This window comes from Chanos chanos, chromosome 4 (genome assembly GCF_902362185.1).
Source record: "Chanos chanos chromosome 4, fChaCha1.1, whole genome shotgun sequence".
NCBI classification, from domain to species: domain Eukaryota; kingdom Metazoa; phylum Chordata; class Actinopteri; order Gonorynchiformes; family Chanidae; genus Chanos; species Chanos chanos.
The window spans coordinates 45,143,352-45,163,535 of record NC_044498.1 but is presented as its reverse complement, the minus strand read 5'-3'; the positions used below and the strand labels follow the sequence as shown (position 1 = coordinate 45,163,535).

General features: G+C 42.7%; 1 protein-coding gene across 1 annotated transcript in view; it reads right to left on the bottom strand.

The window, feature by feature from the left end:
* The window catches only part of atrn (attractin), a 43,959-nt gene that overhangs the window by 7,302 nt on the left and 16,473 nt on the right, over window positions 1-20,184 (bottom strand). Inside the window, exons 11-26 of the mRNA XM_030772646.1 lie at window positions 19,529-19,613; window positions 18,563-18,783; window positions 18,152-18,270; window positions 17,657-17,795; window positions 16,943-17,124; window positions 16,373-16,592; window positions 15,934-16,119; window positions 15,320-15,568; window positions 15,083-15,220; window positions 14,766-14,859; window positions 14,480-14,532; window positions 13,985-14,079; window positions 13,510-13,588; window positions 12,929-13,086; window positions 4,972-5,033; window positions 3,278-3,356 (exon numbers count right to left, since the gene is read on the bottom strand). Of these exons, the coding sequence (XP_030628506.1) occupies window positions 3,278-3,356; window positions 4,972-5,033; window positions 12,929-13,086; window positions 13,510-13,588; window positions 13,985-14,079; window positions 14,480-14,532; window positions 14,766-14,859; window positions 15,083-15,220; window positions 15,320-15,568; window positions 15,934-16,119; window positions 16,373-16,592; window positions 16,943-17,124; window positions 17,657-17,795; window positions 18,152-18,270; window positions 18,563-18,783; window positions 19,529-19,613 (2,159 nt within the window). The remainder of the gene's footprint in view (window positions 1-3,277; window positions 3,357-4,971; window positions 5,034-12,928; window positions 13,087-13,509; window positions 13,589-13,984; window positions 14,080-14,479; window positions 14,533-14,765; window positions 14,860-15,082; window positions 15,221-15,319; window positions 15,569-15,933; window positions 16,120-16,372; window positions 16,593-16,942; window positions 17,125-17,656; window positions 17,796-18,151; window positions 18,271-18,562; window positions 18,784-19,528; window positions 19,614-20,184) is intronic.

Genomic DNA, 20,184 nt, shown 5'->3' with positions numbered 1-20,184 from the left:
AGTGGATTTACCATTATGAACTCAGATCAGCATGAGGTAATAAATTTATTCTTTTTAATCATATTACTATTGAACACCTACTCACCTTACTCTCTTTCTCTATGTCAGTCTTCAAAACTGCCTCTCTCTGGAGACTCAGGTTAACAAAGGTTTAAATCAATATGCAGCTACACTCCAAAAGTAACTGAACACCTGTGTGTGTGTGTGTGTTCCCGCCTCCGTTTTTTGTGCTCTCCATTCCTTAGCTCTGTTTCTGGAGCATATCCTAAATCGCTGATAGACTTTGAATTTGTGTGTGTTTCCACAGCAGAAAGCTGACCTCCCATTCTCCAATAAAGAAGTGTTCAGAGAATCACTGATGTGCCCAATCTGCTAAAACAAAAACACACACACACACTCACAGCATCTTTCTATCATATGGAGAGGAGCTAATGCAAGCTGTTACCCTGAGCTCTCTGAAGGTGTAACACAGGAGGGAGAAGGAGAGAGAGAGAGAGAGAGAGAGAGAGAGAGAGAGAGAGAGGGATGAGCAGAGAAAATAGGCAGTGCTGACCAAATGAAAACGTGTTTGGAACGAATGTGGCGTAATGAACACTGTAGCCTGAGGTCACCTTGGGGAGGTGTCAGGTACAGAGAGAGAGAGAGAGAGGGAGTGTGAATGAAAATGATGTGTGTCTCAGTTGTTTGAGTATGCGGACAGACTGATGACTGCTTGAATAAATGTATTAAACAGCCATCAGGACAGAGGGAGAGAGTGTGGGGTGTGGAGAAACTCTGTAAACGACAGAGCTAAAGAAAAAGCACAGGGGAGACCACTGAGCACTGCAGTGCACACTCCACCGTGTGTGTTAAGTCTATATTATAATCAAATCTAACAGAATTACAACCACAATGATGTAAATGTAGGCTTTTGTGTGAGTGTACACACACACACACACACACACACACACACAGTGCTTAAATCACCTCATTACATCATGCACTGAGAGAATATTGACAGATGATTCAGTTAGGTCCTTCACTTCAGACCCTCACTGTCAGGCTAATTTATGGGTTCATCAATAAAGAAGTAGGTCTCTGTGTGTGTGTGTGTGTGTGTGTGTGTGTGTGTGTGTGAGAGAGAGTGAGAGAGAGAGAGAGAGAGAGAGAGAGAGAGAGAGAGAAAGGGGGATGAAGATCTTATAGCTATCATACGCTTGTATGTGTATGCTTTATCCCCCCTGACAGCCATGAGGCAGTAAAAATGTATATGTCATAAAGTATTCATCACCACATTATATGTTTTATGAACTGATTCATTGATGAAAGTCCGTTACAGCTCAATATGTGGCATATCGTTGAGTATTAAACTAAAATGAAACAACTTTATAAAGTAAATTGGCTTCACTTTATTAGCATCCCTCATACGGTACATAAGGAATACCCCAAGAATGCTTGAACTATCTTTCTTTCTTTCTTTTTTTTTCAGCTTTATTTATCTGGGTCAAACCATGTTATGTTACCCTGGGCAACCTGATTATAATCTGCAGAGGGATCCATCTACAACCGTGAAATGCTTTTATTACGCCACCAGCTGAATTCCCGCATTTTGAAAACATAAATTCACACACACACACACACACACGCGGACACACACAGACTTCTGGGAGAAGGCCAGTATTGTGATGTGTAATTAAATCTTGACCACCAACTGCTCTGAATCCCATCAAACGGGATATTGGTCATCAAACAAGCGCTTTGATGTGTGTGTGTGTGGCAACACATGTCCACAGGTACAAAGACACACACGCCCTGAAACACAAACCCAACAAACTCCGCTCTTCTCCCGACAGTCAGAATGTCCTACTGGCTGCATGGGACTGTGTGTGCACGCGAGAGATTGCGTTAAATTAAGAAAAATGCAATCGAGTCAAAGAAATGGAAAACAGATAGAAAGACAACATACAGGTATTTTTTTTTTTTTTTTTTGTATTTTTGAGTACAAAATTAGCTGACGATGTCTGTCAGCCATGGTTACAGTAATTATTAAAGGTCATATCTGAAGATGCAATGTTAGGAGAGGCCAAACCTTCCTCGGCTCGCTCTCCGAGCCTGCGTAAGACAAGGGCTGAAGGGTTATTTCTATTTACTGGACAAGAGCTCTTCCCATTGCCAGACAGACGAATGGGGTTAACAACTAAGCGACGCACCAATAACCTTTTCTAGAACATTCCCATTAACCTTCAGCAACTCTCTCAGTGACACTGAAATCATCCCCCTGAAAATCCTTTTACAACGCTGTAACAACACACCTCTAACCTTTTATGACACGCTACGGAGGCATCTAGACAACCCGACCCGTTACTCTTACGGAACCTTCCAGAACAGAGAACTAGTTTAAAGCCTTTAAAGCCCTCGTTTCAAGTGTTTGGACCTTAAGCAACGAACAGCTTGTTTCTGCTGTGACAGGTAGTGATGCAAAATGCTTCTCCAAGTTGTTTTCATTATTTTTGTTTCTCTGTGCAGTTTTGAAATCTGAAATCAATTTGTAATACTGAAACTGCTGCTGCGCATTTAGGATGCACATTTAAACCTGAAAAATTTGAATTTATGGTCTAAATTTTAATTTTAAAAATACGACGAGAGTTCTCCTTGTTTTCACAGTTTATCCATTTCCATTTTACATGTCTTAGAAGTATTAGAGAGCATGTACACAAAGAAATCTATCTGTTTATAGCGCACCAGATGAAATCAGTTCTGTCTTTGTTGCACCGGATGGCTTTAAGAGGCATAAGAACGCGGCTAATTCTTTAGCTTCTGCTCTGGGAATCTTTTTTTGTCAGCAGTCTGCCAATGGCTGTGATCCAGCATCAGACACACTCTCAGCAGCTCTGACAGCACAGTACGACCGTTTTGTCATTGATTTTCGGTAACGGAAAGGTTTTCACGGTAAGAATGACATTTTTTTTGACGTGATGCTGATCCACAGAGAGGCTAGGTGTTGCCGTTTGTGAGTATACAGGAATGAAATGGTTATGCAAAGGCAACGTGGTTAAGCAATGTTATCACCACATTACTGCAACACTCTTCTCAAAGCATAGTAAACCCCCCCCCCCCCCTCCCCTCCCAAGACACACAGGTACAATTACTACCTACTGGTATTATTACTGCTGATTACATATTAAACAAGAATACTCTGCCCCAGTGCTCAGTCAGACACAGCTTCTAAAGCTAAACTCCAAAAACTTTCAAATGCTCAGCTGCTCATATGACCATCGCCATGGTTTCAGGTACTGACCTCTCGTCGCCGTGACGCCCAGCAGCTCTGTTTGATCTTCCACACGACAGCTGCCACAAGAAGCAAGGACAGGAAACAGCTGGCAACAAACAGGGAGAGCAGGAAGTGAGGTGTGCACGCAGAACCCAAATACATCCCCTTTCTCTTACAGTTACACTTTCTAACCCACTGAGTCTCTATATCCTCCTTCACAACACTGAACGCTTCATATCTCTTTATTGAGCATTTCATATCTGATAATCTGATATCCGTTTTTTTTTTTCCTCAGACATGCACCTCTGTTTCAGTGAGTGTGTGTGTGTGTGTGTTTAGCGGCTGCAGTAACACTGGAGTGATGGTATGACAGTAACCGTGGGCCAAACAGAGAGAGTCTATATTCACTGAGGTAACCACAGTATTCCCAACCCACAAGGACCAACACATTAACAGCCCTGAGGCAACAGTATATACTGCTAACGCTACAACATACCAGCGACTCACACACACACACAAACACACACACACACACACACGACAGAGTTCATGTTTAATATATGAGACAGTGGTATAAAGCAGCAGGTGAGTGTGAGATGTTGGAGCGTCTCTGTTCCCATGAGTACACCCTCGTGTTCCACGTGGAGTTCCTCTCACCCATTCAGACTTCGCTCAGGGTGCACGCATGGGCGCGCGCTTCTCGGCTCGAATGAATTGAATGGACGTTGCGAACGCTTGTACAGTGGGAATATGTAACTACGTCGTAGAAAGTAAAGAGAATACTGGAGTAAGTCTCACTAACACTTACACACCACAAGGGCATCCGCATGCGCGCACACACACACACACACGCACACACACATTCACACGCACACACACCCACATACAATATCCAAGGCCGAGAGAGTGCAAAGTCGCTGTAATTCATCATAGTGCCTGAGCTGACAGAGCTAATGATGAGGAACCATGGCCAAAGACTGTACACTCTGCCAGTGTGTGTGTGTGTGTGTGAGAGTGTGTGTGTGTGTGCGTGAGGTAAAGGATGTAAGGGCCAATCTAAGTGACTGTCCCACTTTCCTACTTTGCCAAGCCCAACTACTCAATCAATACAAGCAAGAACAAACAATTGTGTGTAATTTCAGTGTGTGGGCCAGAAAAACATGTGAGCTTGAGAAAGAGTATGTGCGTGCGTGCCTGTGTGTGTGTTCTCAGTAATGTGTTTACGAACAGAGGAAAAATTCTGCGTTTTTGTGTGTGTGTGTGTGTGTGTGTGTTCTCTATGAGTCCACTCATGCCTGTTTCCTGAATCGATAACACATTACTCTGGTCCTTTAAAGAAGTGAATCAGAGCTCTGAGCCATATTGTATTAAACAACAAACTCCGTCTTACACACTTCACACACACACACACACACACACACACACACACATACACACACTCCTGGCGAAGCTTTTTCATACTGTATTGGACATACAGCCCTGAAGTAGCAAAAAGATGAGAAAAGTATTTCACTGAATGGTCATTCTGTCAAAGTTAGACCTTACTTTTTTTTTTTCTGTGCCTTGTTTCTTAAGGTTGCGTGAAGGAGAAGAGGCTTTTGAAGGAGAAAAGACTGTTATCGTGCGACCTGCGTGTTTACTTCATACCATTTATGATCTTTATTTTGTGGTTATTTTTGGGAGAATGATAAGGTTTAATGGAACAGGGGGAAGACTCTTACCTGAAAAACGTGACAAAGAACTGCACCAGATCCATGAAGTTACTGTGCTGAGAGAAAGCAATCTGAAAAAGACAGGATAAGAGAGTAGGAGAAAGAGAGAGTGGGAGAGAGAGAGGAAGAAAGAGAGGGATGGGTTAGATCACAAAGGATTCCATATAGAGAAAGAAAACGTGTGTGTGTGTGTGTGTGTGTGATAAAGGGAATCCTCTGCTAAGGATACATAGTCAAATAATTTGTGGTCCTGGTTGGACCAATACTGCCCCCCACTGATTCAACAGCAAAAACACACACAAACATGTACACACACATGCACTGGCATACGCAAAAGAACAAACACAAACCTAACAATAACGAACAACTCAGACTCATTACTGCCCATGCCCACGCACACACACATGCACACACACACGCGCGCATGCACACACACACATTTACACTTATTATGCCATGCAAAGGTTGGATTTACATATATTTTGGCAGATTGGCAGATGAGCAGAGAGAGAGAGAGCGAGAGAGAGAGAGAGAGAGAGAGAGAGACGCAGTGAAAAGAGGGTGATACTCTGTATTTCCAGTATCACTACTGCTTTAACACTTTGCCCACAGAGCCTAAAGACAGTAATGAACTTCCCTTCACCCTCTCCTCTCACTTCACACAGAGAAAAGAGAGAGAGAGACAAGACAGAGAAAAGAGAGAGAGAGAGAGAGAGAGAGAGAGAGACAGACGACAGAGAGAAAAGAGAGAGAGAGAGAGAGAGAGACGACACAGAGAAAAGAGAGAGAGAGAGACAGATGACAGAGAGAAAAGAGAGAGAGAGAGAGACGACACAGAGAAAAGAGAGAGAGAGACAGACGACAGAGAGAAAAGAGAGAGAGAGAGAGACAGACGACAGAGAGAAAAGAGAGAGAGAGACAGACGACAGAGAGAAAAGAGAGAGAGAGACAGACGACAGAGAAAAGAGAGAGAGAGAAGACACAGAGAAAAGAGATATGACATAGAGAAAAGAGAGAGGGATGACACAGAGAAAAGAGAGAGAGAGGCGGTAGAGGAAAGAGAGCAGGGGACAAACAGAGAGAGTCATAGAGACTAACTGCAGCGCTCAGGGTGCCGTCAAATGAGGTTGAGCTGAAGCACAGTCGTTTCCACTTTCAGGGGGAAAAAAACCCCAAAACAAAACAACAACAACAACAACAACAAAAAACAAAAACCAGTCCTCACATATGCAAACTTCAAACAGACTTTGACTGACGCCTCAACTTTTCCACGTCCTTTTCCCAAAAATCCCCAACCGCTATTGTACTGCTACAAGAAAAGCAGGCAGCCAAATAATACAACTGCCAGCACTTCCATGAACCTGCAAGACATCTGAATATATCCTCAAAATTCACAGCTTTTAACAGGACGCATGTCACACCACTCTGTTAACTGATACACTAAAGCAAAAGTCCATTTACTGTATTCACTACTGAACCACTGTAGTTGGTTATGATAAAAACTGTGCCCAACGGGGTAGATTATACCACTGAACAGTGCCTCACTCAACAAATAAAGCATGCATTATGCATAGAAATGCCCATATTTGCACATATTTTTTTTTTATAAGTGTACACGGTTTTGTTTGAAAGTCAGCTTGGCTCGCTATCTGACCGTGGGAACACAGTTGTAAAAATCTGACTCCATCTGTTAGAGGGTTTATATTTTGCCTGTTGTGTCTCAAATTTCGCTCCCATGCAAGCTGTGTTTTGTGCTTAAGCATCAGAAGCCAATTTGGACTTTGCTGAGACATTGTTGAGACTTGCTCCACATTTAGAGACCTAAGCTGAAGGGGAAACTCAGAACATTTGGTTCGAGATTCTTCATATTAATGTGCTGAAAACCAATTAACAGAATAAACAGCGGTTAATTATGGGAAAGCCATAAAAAGTTCTCATCAGAAAGAAATTCCTTGAGGCGGAGCGAGGACCGTTTTTTCGTCGGAACGTTTTCACCCGCAAACCAAGTATCAAACGGAACATCTACCGAAACGCCAAACAAAAGTTCCACCAAAAGACATCAAATCATTTCAACATTTCCTGACAGCAGAGGAACAAACCCGAGACAAAAAAAAAAAAAACTGCGAGTTGTGGTATTTCATGACCCTGCATACCTTCCCTCAGCGGTCATCTTAAAAACATAACACACGCAAAGATCCTGGGGGAGAAAGAAAATAGAAAAAAGTCGTTTCACACAAGCTTTTTCTCCCCCCCCCCCCCCAAACGTTGAGAATTAAACTTAACAGATTGTGGTTACAGAATCATGCTGTTAACTATCTTTCTGTGGAGATCTTTGCTTTAACTGCACAGGGCAGTGCAGTAAATCAAGAGCTCATTCAACTTCATGGCCATATGGTCCTCAATATGCCAGCAAAAGAGACAGACAGTTGAGGAATTGGAATAAATGAACACATGAGTTCTAGTGGTGAGCCTAAGACAAAGCTCTCCAGTAAACATTAGCTAAAGACATCAAGTTTCTAATATCATCCTCTTTGACATTGACTGTGTCTACCTCAGTCTTAAATCAGAGCTTTCACTCCAGACTGTTATAAAAAAAACAAAAAAACAACAACAACAAAAAAAAACACATTTATGTCTAGAAGAATAAATGCTCACATAATTTGGAAAAGATTAACCCCTGTAATGTCTGAAGGTCTTATCAATGTACACAAAGTAAATAGCTTTCGTTTTTTTTTTTGGTTTTCGCTTCTTTTTGATCGATTTTACTTTTCTCCTTTAGGTCATTTAATATCTTTTTCTGTATCTCTGCCATTGTATTAAGTCGATGACTGTCTAAAGAGATTACATAGTTAACCATTTCTCACACACACACCTCCAGCTGTCCTGCATGTTTATGTTCTAGTATGACAGCATTCAGTCAGCATACAGACTTTAGTCCTTGGCATTGGCATTTTAAACTGCATTGTTTTGCCTTTTCTTGAAAAAAAAAAAAAATTAACAGATGTGCATAAATATGCAAAGATCTGGAATTTGAAACTTGCAGCATGGATCTTTTTCTCCTGGTAATCATTAACCCTCTAATGGTCTTGGTAGAACTGGCATGTAAACCAGTGACATACACCAACCCTGAACACAAGTCCTGGCCTTAAGAACTGGAAAAAAATGAAGACCAGTTTATTCAAGAAAACACCAGACCAGGTTATCCATAAACAGACCAGACCAGATTATCCATGAAGAGTCAAATTCGTTGGCGTCAAACACAGGAGATTCACTGACCGTTTTCTGACACAGAGCCGCTAACTCTGAACGAGAGGGTTTCTGTCCCTGGGCCAAGTCATCCCATCATCGGTTTTGGTTTTAACCTCCTCTGTCTTGGCATGTCACCGGAGGATTGGTGTCCACCCTCCTGTGCACGTCCAAACCTCTGGCGTTTCCATTCTTTATTCTTTAACAGGGATGTGATATTCATGTAGCACTATCCAGACTAACACTATCCAAACAACCAAGCAGAAACACACAGATGGAGAAACATCCCCTGTAATTAAATCAGGTTGATGACTGGCAGGAGATAAATCCATTTCACCTGATCTCTGTCAAATCTGACTGCATTTTAATTGGATGGGGATACGCACAACAGAGAGACAAGTGGAAAGCTGTTCCCAGCATGCATTGAAAAACAAGGGATATTGGTAGTGCTGACACCACTGGTCACTCAAAATGACAAGGGAACATGCAAGGGAATGTGGAAACTTCATAAACAGTAAGTTCATACTAATTTGTAAATTGCAACAGATCAAATCACTTCAGTGACTAAAATAAAGAAAGTTTAACTGCGCTATACTACTGAACAACAAGAGATCATGTGTTATAAATACAACAGTAAAAAGGTATTCTTCCAGCATATGACATGGTAAAACATTATCAGAGCGCCTTACAGAAGCAGAGCTGAGTTGACAGTAACTGAAACACAAATGATTCAGATGCTTCTAGAACAATAATGAGATGCTGTTGTACTTGAAGAATAGGATATTTTTCGTCATCAGAGTTGAAACTGCATCAACAACAGATTCCTAATCCGATCATTTCAATTTCGTGCTGTCACTGTCACTAACCTTGTTTTACGATCTTTTTTTTTTTTCTGTCTATCTCTGTTCCTCTTACACACAGACATATTAAAGAAATGTGAAACTCAGCGAAAACTTGGATTTGAAAAGCTCCTAGTGTATACCTCTTACTAACCAACCCACCCACCCACTAACTGCACCCCCCCCCCACCCCACCCTGCACACAGACTTCCAGTTCCTCTGGCCAAAAGCTACACTGGCAGCACAGAACCACTGACCACATGCAAAGAAAAACAGACAGAAACAGAAGGCTAAAATCCCGTCAGTGCACGCAGACGCAAACGTTCCTCTAGTTCCAGTCTCTCTCTCACACACACACACACACTCCAGTCCTTTCCCGCCTCTCTCTCTCTCTCTCCCTCTCTCTCTCAAAGAACCATGTGTTTCAACTTAACATTCCACTTGACACTCCAGCTTTCTCCCAAGCTATGTTTACACGGCAGAATTTAAACTGGTTTTTTCCCCCTTGCCTAAACTCCTGTTAAGAAAGAGTCTCCTTTCTCTTTCCCCAAATTCCCCCTCAACAGGTCCTCTGTTTCTCCCCAACATCACAGCTGCCACTGTTCAAACAGAATTCTGTGTCCGAGGACTCTCTTTTTCAGAGATGTGAGAGAAAGAGAATAGTCTCTAGCCCGAGAAAAAGCCGAAGAAAATGAAAGAAAGGATAAAAGTTACCTTTTTGCAGGGCTTTTTTATTTTTTACCCTTCCTCCATGAGCTAGAGAGAAGAAGAGACCAACAGAGCAGAGGGACAACCAAAAACAAACCCAGAGTTTACCGTCCCGTTACTGCAGGAAACTCCAAGACCAACCAGGGACGAGAGGAGCAGAGAGGAGAGGAGAGGAGAGGAGAGAGGAGGGAGAGAGAGAGAGAGAGAGAGAGAGGAGGAGGGAAATGAAGCCCAGCAAAATCACTTCCAGGCTAGACAGCAAGGCCAAGGACTACAGAAACAGAGAAAGAGACACAGAGAGAGAGAGAGAGAGAGAGAGAGAGAGAGAGAGAGAGAGAGAGAGAGAGAGAGAGAGAGAGAGAGAGGGAGAGAGAGAGGGGGAGAGAGAGCGAGGGAGAGGGGGAGGGGGAGAGAGAGCGAGAGAGAGAGAGAGAGAGAGAGAGAGAGAATAAAGAAAATAGACAAACAGCAAAGGGTGAAAAAGAGAGACACACAAGGCCTAAGCGTGACAAACCAACAAGTGCTAAGTTCCCCTAACATGCTCCAAAGTTCTACCACTACGCCTCAGACTTCATTAATCTCAACTTTCTTGACTTTTCTTGTCTGGCCTGTTTTCTCTTCACATCTCTCCTAAGCATCTTCGGAGGAATAAAAATGTTGCCGTCATGTGTCGTGACTTGGTGGGGAGTAAAACTTGAAGACTTTTATTGATGTTACTGGTTCAGCTACATGATGTTTCTGATGCGGCGGACACAGCCCAGCTCCGTTTGATAAAAGATTTAGTGGTCATTTATATGGTAGCATTGATGTGAAGTGTCATCTATGTCAACAAACCTGGTTTGAACCAGTATCTTACCCAGGGAGCGTTCTGGACAATGTCGTCCTCGGTTAGAGGGTGTTCCGATCAATAGGTGTCAGCACCACAGACACAGAATCATAGCACCGGATTAACAAAACAAGACAATGGACCACGATCTTAACAAGACGCGGATCTAAAGGTACAGATAGCGTAATCACGAAAACAAGAAACATCTTTGTTAGTTCTTTCTTTCTACTCTGACGTACCTAAAACACACATTTTTATACTCTTTTTTCACTCAAATACACAAGAGGTGTGTTTTTATGTCTCGGATTCACTGTTCGAATCCCAGCTGTGACACATTTATCAACAATAACTAAGAGCCCACATGAGCACAACTGTATTCCTTGGATAGGAGAATAGGCCAAAGTCCATCTTTCCTCTTCCTGAGTAGTGGATACTGATGGTTAGGTGGACAGTTGCAGGTAGAGTTAGGCAAATTTAACTCTTATGTAAGCCCACTTAAGTTCACAATACTACATAATTTCAATGTGTGATTAAATGGCCGACTGACTTCACATGTAAGATGGAAGCCTCCTGAACCAAGACTAGATCGACTGCTGTGCAAGGGGTTTGACCTGTAAGATAACAAGTAATTAGCCACTCGAAATAGGATGAAAGAAAACTATACACACTTACACGCTTACACACGCACATACACATACACACACACACACACACACAGGGTACGTGCTTAAAACGAGATAAAAATGAAATAAAAACGTGCCAAACCAGTGGGGTCAAATTATGACACTGTGAACAGAATAATGTGTTTTAATAATGTGGGAGGTGTGTGTGTGTGTGTGTGTGTGTGTGTGTGTGTGTGTGTGTGAATTCAGAAATGCTAAACGTACTGGTATCGTCAATGCTAAGCACAAACCAATAATGCAATAAGCAGTTAATCTGGCCCATCTGAGAGGCTCATTAACCACAGATCAAACATCTTGCTCCACACCAGAGAAAATGACCAAGCAACCTTTAAAACTCTATCTGAATTCTTATTTAGAAAACCGAGTGTTGGGCACACGGACAACATTTCAAATGCTGTCTTTGTAAAATAATTTCGAAAAGTCAATAAGCCCAGACAGCATGACTCCAAAGCAAACACAGTCTGCAATTTTGGTCCCTTTATGCCTAGATTACACAGCGTAGCGAGGACGCAGGCAGTTTGGATTATCAGTAGTCCAAGCACTATGCCGTTTAATCATCGAAAGAGCTATTTGACAGCAGTAAACGTCATTGGAACATAAACAGACCTCCACTGGCCGAACAGGTTTCAAGCCGTATTCATAAAGACTTTGATTTTAGAAGGTGACGTGGTGTCCAAATCCAGAGGCATCCAACATCCACTCCTCGTGGGCCAAGGTCCTGCTGCTTTCCTTGTCAGCCAACTACATGTGGTCTCTGATTGGCTGAGGAGCACACATACCTATTATCTAAGTAAAACTCAGTGTGTAATTAAGAGGTTAAAACAAAAAAAAAAAAAAAAAAAGCAGCAGGAGCATAGCCCACCAGGACTGGATTTCAACACCACTGAATTCATCAAATGTCAACCACTTTAACCAAACGCTCAAACATAATAAATATGATGTAAAAACCAAAAAAAAAAAAAAAAAAGGCAAAGTTATTATATTTTACTTGATGAGCATATGTGATATGAGAACAGCTTGTAAATAAGTACTTGATATTACTTACAAAATGGCTCTCTTAAAAAGAAAAAAGAAAGGAGAAAAAAAAAAAACACTTTTGTGCCCGTCGCTGCCAAAATCGAAAGGCTTTGCTGTGCTGTAGTGCGTAATGCGACAATAATTCACGAGACTGGCTCTCCGCCAGCACTGCTGGCAGAATTTCACTGACCCGCAAGATTCTGAAGCAACACACCTCCACCTGAAAGCTAACAGAGCCGAATGCAAACAGGATATCGCACAAGCGCCCGGTGGAAGACGCAAATCACGTATCACGACACATCTGCTGTCAGTGCCATATTTTGCCTCGTCAATCCAGAGCCCAAAAACTTAAACGACGTTATTTAAGCCCGTCAAAAATATCATTTTACAATTAACCGATATTTTGGGTTTATTTAATATTGAATAAAATGTGTACAATTTTGCATTGTATTGGTGGATATATTGTATGTGATTTATACGCTAAAAATGTCGTGTAATATCTCATGTGGCTAACACATGCAAAATGTTGCTTCTTTAATGATGTAGTATCTTTTCTATCTATCTGATGTCACTTATTTGAAGTAAGATAACAAATAGTTTATTAATCTGGAGGAAAGGGTTGAGGGTGAGGGTTGTGAAAAGGCTACCTGTATTTTAATTGGCCAAGTAAAATTGCTGACATAGACATAGAAGGTGATGTTGGGGTTGCTACGAAAGTCAAACTTCTCGTTGGAAAAACTGTCTTTGAACTCCTTTATGTTGTTACAGGATACGATGGGAATTTCCTCTCCAGCCTGGGTCCCAGCTGTGTGTGTAAGAGAGAGAGAGAGAGAGAGAGGAAAAAGAAAGCAAGGGAGAGAGAGAGGAAGAGAGACAGAAGATCTTATAGTTATCGTGTGTTTGTATATGTGTGCCCCCTCCCCCCCCTTCCGAACTGAGTAGAGACTGCAAAGAGGCAGTAAACATAAATATGTCATAAAGTATTCATTACCACACAGCTTTTACGTATTGATTCATTGACGAGAGTAAATTCATTGATGAGAACACACAATGTGCAATTCATTACTGCTGAATGACTCAAATAAACATCTATTCATTATTTTAAAAGCTATCTGTACATAGACGTACATGTACACACACCCATATACGTACACACAAACACACACACACGCACACGCACACGCACGCTCAGTCATACACATTCATGCATTTTTTTTTTTTTTTTTACCAGCGAAACTGGTAGCCCAGGTGATGTTGAGATTGAAGTTCTTAGAGGCATTGATGAACATGTCTAAGTCACGATTTTGCTGGAAAAGAAAAAAAACAATGATACATAATGACAAAAAGAAAGAAAGAAACGTTTAGCTGAGAGTGAACACGTGAGTTTGACAACATGTTAACTTTTGCTTTTCTAACATCACTTTTACAATTCTTAAGCAGTTCTCCAATAGTTCTACTTTACAATTCCTGTCATCCATTAATTCATTTATTCACTCATTCATTCATTAAAAAAATGTCTGATAGATCTTTGCATTATCATAATTTAAGTTGTTGTAAGGCAGCTACTTTTCCCCTGTTCTAATGTCTGTCATTGTCATTATGAAGAGATCCCTCTGACCACTCTGAGACTGCAGTTCTGACTGTGCTAAAGACCCAGCTGTTAGCGTCCCGCCACAGAAAATTCGTTTGACTGTCGGCCGTACCTCCTCAGGCGTGGCTACAAAGTTAATGGCGGTGTAGTATCGGTCATCCTCCTGGGACAGACTGAAGGTAAACTGGTAATCAATCAGCAATGTGTCTGTGGGACAAACGACACCGACAAATGATCAGAGAGAGAGAGAGAGGCGGGAGGAGATGGGCGGGTTTTGTGTACGCGGCGTAAAAGCATATCCATGCCGCTTACAAATAAATAAATACATAAATAAATAAACAATTGAGACACTGCTGTAAAGGTTCCTGTACAAAAAACCACAAACTGACTCTCACACACACACACACATACACACGACAAACACACGCAAGCACAAGCGCATGCGCAAAGCGCTCTCATCCTGTCTCACAGCAACATTCTCTCTGTAAAACGAGCAATTATGAATATGAAATGGTGTCGAGTGAACAGTGAGAAAACTGTCTAATGTGGTCTGAGCAGCAAGGAGCTTTCAAATGGCTTATTCCACTGTAATTGGAGACACACTCACAATAACATGTTCCTTTCAAAGGGTTTCCCTGGTAACGATTCTCCACCTCACACCTGAAAAAGAATAAGACATAGACAGAGAGAGAGAGAGAGAGAAAGAGAGAGAGAGAAAGAAAATATGGAATAGAGAGATTAACATTAGCAACAATACAGGAAGATTTCCATAATAAAAACAAATGAAGGGGAAAAGGAGTTAGAGAAAAAGACAAATGGGGTGAAAGGGAGAGAGAGTCATTAAATAAGACTGGCAGAAGGAGAGAGAGAGAGAGAGATAAAAAGAGACTCACAGATGGCAGCGGTCTCCTTTAATGCCCTTGGTTGTACAGAAGCACTTGCCATTGCTGGGGTTACACATGCTGGCATGGCCATTACACTTACAGGCTGCAGTACACACACACACACACACACAGAGATAGAGACAGAGGGAACAATACAACATTATGACACTTTTAAGTCAATGTGGTTTTAAAAAGAACTGATTTACTTTACAGCAGAAAAAGGCTTTGATTATATCTAACAGTGTAAAAACATTGCACTTTATGTTAGCTCTTCAGTGTAGAAGTTCAGAGCAGTTATATCATTGGTTTGTGTTTGTCCCACTCACGTTGGCAGCTGCCCCCATTGGTGGGATCGCCATAGTAACCAGAGACACAGCTTTCACAATGCTTGCCGGTAGTGAGGTCCTCACATCGTTCACAAATGCTTTCGTTCACACATGCGCTGTGTCCATTGCACTGACATGCTGTGGGACGAAGAGATAATTATGAGTGTGTGTGTGTGTGTGTGTGTGTGGATATGTGTGTGAGAGACAGAAAAAAGGTTGATTATGAAGAGTGTGTACCTGGACACTGGATGAACGACCAGTTGTATTTAGTCTCCTGAGGACACATGGATGTATTCAGTATGGGCTGAGGGGCGGGGATGAGGGAGGGGCCTGCCGATGATGGAGCATGTCCGAGAATCTGGATTGGTCCATGGTAAGAGCCCTCTATACACTGTCCCCGCCCTGTGTTACTAGGGTCAGTGCACCATCCACAACCAGGCTGGTCCAAACACTGTCCACACGTCCTATAGCCAGAGCAGTTCTCCGCTAGGATAAATACACACACACACACACACACACACACACACGAAGGCATTAAATATCGTAACAGTCATAAAACACTACTTGTATAAGTCCCGTATTACTTTCTCTTCCAGTATGAGAAGTAATTAAAGGAGTCGACAAAACTGGCAAACAGAGAGAATGACAATCTTAACAGAAGAGTGAACAAGCAGTTATGTAGACTCTGACATGGATGTGTATGTGCTTGAATGGACACATGGATGGATGGATCAACAGACTGGGACTTATTCCGACCGAGAGACATTCATGTCAGTGGACACAGAGAAGACAGAGATACTCACAGACAGACAGAGAGACAGGCAGACACAGACAGACAGGCAGACACTTACGTGGGCAGCTGTTCATGGTATACCACTCCATACACTGGCCGTAGGGGAAAGAGGCCACGTAGGCGTTGGAGTCCACACACTGCCTCATATTACTGCACCACATGCACTCTGAACTACTGCTGGTGCACTCGCTGCAGGTGGACCTCAGAGCACAGGGGGTTCGGCACTGCTTCACACTGTGGTTGGCTATTGGCAGAAAGGAAGAGAGATTGTGTAATTGTTCGTGGGTGTATTCAATGGCCATTGCACACTGTTTGTAAGAGATTTCTGACAGCATTCAAGCCAAGCTGTTAAATGTGCACGGTGTGTGTGTGTAAGTAAAACTTATTTGTATAGCGCTTTTCACAGAAGTCACAAAATGCTTTACAAGAGCATTATACAACGTAAAAAACATGCGTGTGTGTGTGTGTATGTGCATGTGTGTTTGTGTGCATGTTACCTGGTCTCTCACAGAGGCTCCCATTGATAGAGTTGACACAAGTTGCAGCTTTTAGTCCGCTAGCATTTGGCTCAGCAAGATAACCACAGAAGCCAGCATCGCTCGGTTCCCCTGGCAACCACTGCAGGGTGGAGTTAGTGAAGGGAGACATGTCCTCCCAACACCAGTATGACACGTTGATTTTCCTCAGTCCAACCCAAGGAGTTACAACCGCTTTGGACTGACAAACACAAACACACACACGCACGCACACACACAAACACACACACACACACACACAAAACACAGAGAAAGAAAGGGAGAAGTTTGACGGAGCACAGAAAATATACAGCTTTCATTTATTTGAACTATCATAACACTTCTTTCGCACCTGTTTATGTATAAATGAACCTTTTATATTTCGGCTTTTTTGCGGAGAAAGCTTGCCGTAGTTAACGAGCCGTGAAGTGAGCTTAACGAGCAGAAATAAGCTGTGATATGATGACATTCGGAAAAAAAATTACAGCGCAGTTCCGCAAGGCCGCACGTCACAAGCGGCTGCGGGGAGTCGTAAGCCAGCTGACTACTCACCAGTGAGGCTCTCTTCTGCAGCTCTTTAAGGACGAACTGAACTTTCTTCTGCGTGGTGAGAGAGGCTAGCGCAGCGTTGTGATTGCGGCAGGCTAGCTTGGCGTTGTCGTAGGATTCTTTGGCCGTGATCAGTTTGAAACACGAGTTTCCCACCAGGTGCCAACTCTCGCCACAAACATTTTCTGTTGGGGGGGGGGGGGGGGGGGGGGGGCGACAAAGCAAGACCTCGTAAATCAGGATCTGCGATTAGGAAGAACGGACAAACAAACGTACGTGCAGGTGTGCCTGGAACAACGTGCCGGAGACATAAAAACTCAAAATCGAAAACGTTGATGTTGTAAACGAGCCAACAGAAACTTGGCAACGTAAAGACTAGCACCTGCAGAAGGCTGCTCTGCTCAGATACACCTCCACGTCTCTACAATTTAAATATGCATTTGACTAAGCCAGCCTTATTACATATTCATTACATGTAATAAGCCTACATGACATGCTTATTACAATGTGTTGATTACAATTTGGTGATTTTTGTCTTCATATGAAAAAGTCACAAGAACTACTGACTGAAAACGAGAGAATTACGCATAAATGTGCAGTACTTTCAGATCTCCGACAGAACAATAAAGTGACTGGTATGAAGTGTTGTTTTAACTCCAGCTGAATTCAGAAAACAAAAACAAGCTTTGATACGTTAGTAACAGAGAGCCATTATACCAGGCAAAGCAATGCACTCCTGGTTCCTGGCTTCCCATTGGCAGTTCTGATCAGTGGTACAGCTCTTACAACTCGTCCTCTTGTTGCACACGTAAGAAGGGTTATCCTTCGGACAGGCCTCGTAATCAGATATCGCCCCCTGTTGTCAGGATGTGGAACTGTTAGAAATACACCCCCAGCCACCAAAAACCAAACTTCAAGACTTCAAAGAACAGCTTATCGCAGATTACGTGGCAATGGATTGTGACAGAACAGTGCTTTAAAAAAAAAAAAAAAAACAACAACAAATACATTGTTAGAGCCAGAGGATGTGGTATTTACACTATTCTGACTCATAGACTGGCATTTTAAGAGTGAGTCATGATTAGCTTTAGAAGAGCCCCAGTCTATATCCTGTTTATCCCAGTGTGTTCCATTTGAATCCAGTCTCATTTCAATCTGTCCCCAGTGTCTCCTATAATCCCCCCCCCGCCCCTCTGTAGTGTTGTGTCTCACCGCAGGTGCTGTGCAGTTGCTGTGACTGGAAACACACTCGGAACACCACTGGCAGCCGTTAGTGTTAGCAGTGCAGCTATAGCAGTCTGAATACTGTTCACACTTCTCCCCGTCAATGACTGGAACACACACACACACACAGACACACACACAGACACACACACACAGACACACACACAGACTTAAACAAATGCAGTGACAGCCATATTCCACATGGTAAATTATGATAGTGCTTTGTGTGATTACAGAGCTTTACGTGATAAGCGTGGAGTTGTACACATCATCACAACTCACTACCGACTGTTACAGAACATATTCACCTTAAGTCACCCCCACAGATTATGTCTACTCGCTGTTTGTCTATAACACACACACACACACACACACACACACACAGAGGACAGTTCTTACATGTTCTGGATGAACAGGAGGGCACGGGAGGGCCGACCTGCTGTGACCCAGACGTCTCCCAAGGCGAACAGGTTGCCATGGAGACGTTCCATACACAGCGCACTCCAGGGGAAAGAGTTTCACACTGCTCTTGGTTGCTGAAGGCGGCACAGCTGACAGGGGTGTACTTCAACATATCACTCAGCAAAAGGCTGTTAAATCCCCCATACACGTACATTACACTGGAAAAGAGAGGCCGACACAGAGACATACGCGAGTTAGCCTTTCACGTGCATTAAAAAAACGATTTTTTTTTTCCACTCTGAAACAAGAGCCGAATAACCTGTTCATATGTCGCTTTTTAAATTCACGCTAAAGACAGGATGGGAAAACAAGAAAAAAAAACAGACAGAGTGAGTCAGAGAGAGAGAGAGGGAGAGGGAGATGAAGAAGAGAGGGGGAGATGAAAGAAAGAAAGAAAGAAAGAGAAGCAGAGACAGTAAAGGAGAAGAGACAGGAGGAGGATGCCGCTGAGGGAACGGAGAGATAAAAGCCGACAGCAGAAGTGATGGATTGAAAGTCACAAAGACTATATGCTGTTCGCCGATAGGCTACCCACAGAGAGGTCACGGCAGGGTCGAACCCAAGCTGGGGAATTACGGGTAGGGAGCCCGGTCGAGGGCGAGTTTACATCAAAAAACCGCTCTACTGCTACATGAGCAGCTACTTGTTTAGCGCGTGATTAATGATTCCCGTTATTTTTGGCTTTTCATTTGGAGTTAATTTGCCTAATCTCTGCAGCAGGAGATTACCAGCGGATTTACACAGAGCGAACCCAGATTTAGTGCTGCGTTGCCAAGAGGTGATAGAATGAGAGAATGAGTCTAAGTAGGGTGTTCGTGCGTGAGGATTCTAATTTGAAGTTGGCGTTTTAGGTGTGCCACGAGCGTGAGCCAAAGACGCCAACGCAGAGGCGTGCTGGCTTACCTGTCGCTGAAAACGGCCGAGTGACCAAAACGATTGACGTCTTGGTGAAGATCTGGTTTGGGCAGCACTGACCACTCATCACAAGCTAGAGGAAGAAATCAGAAGCAGAGAAAACAGAGGCAGAGAGAGAGAGAGTAAGAGAGAGAGACAGAGAGAGAGAGAGAGAGAGACAGACAGAAAGAGAATGAGAACATTTTAATTTTCAACAAAAGCTTTGATGTTTTTTTTTGTCTAGAAAATAAAATTCACCAGCAACCTGCATTTCTTCAGACTCTTCAAAACCACTGCAGACGTACGGCCCTGCCCTTTGCACCATCCTGTTTTATCTCAACATGCACAGATAGCTTTGTTTCTCTCAAAGCCACGTTTGGGCCTCGTAACTGACATTTATTCCTTTTTTTTGCAAGACGTAAAACCAAAAATAAATATACAAAGAAAAAAATCAACAAAAAGCAGCATCTATTTACTTCGCTGAGAGTTAAATCCATCAAAGAGAATAAAGGGAAAAAAAAAAAAAAAAACAGGTTGAGAAAACATCTTTCAGGTTGCCTGACTGTCTCAGTGTTTGATAGATGTCCTCTATTTGTGTTTAAGCCTGTTTTCTCCTTCTCTCTCTCTCTCACACACTCTTTTTCTCTTGCATATACACAAATGCA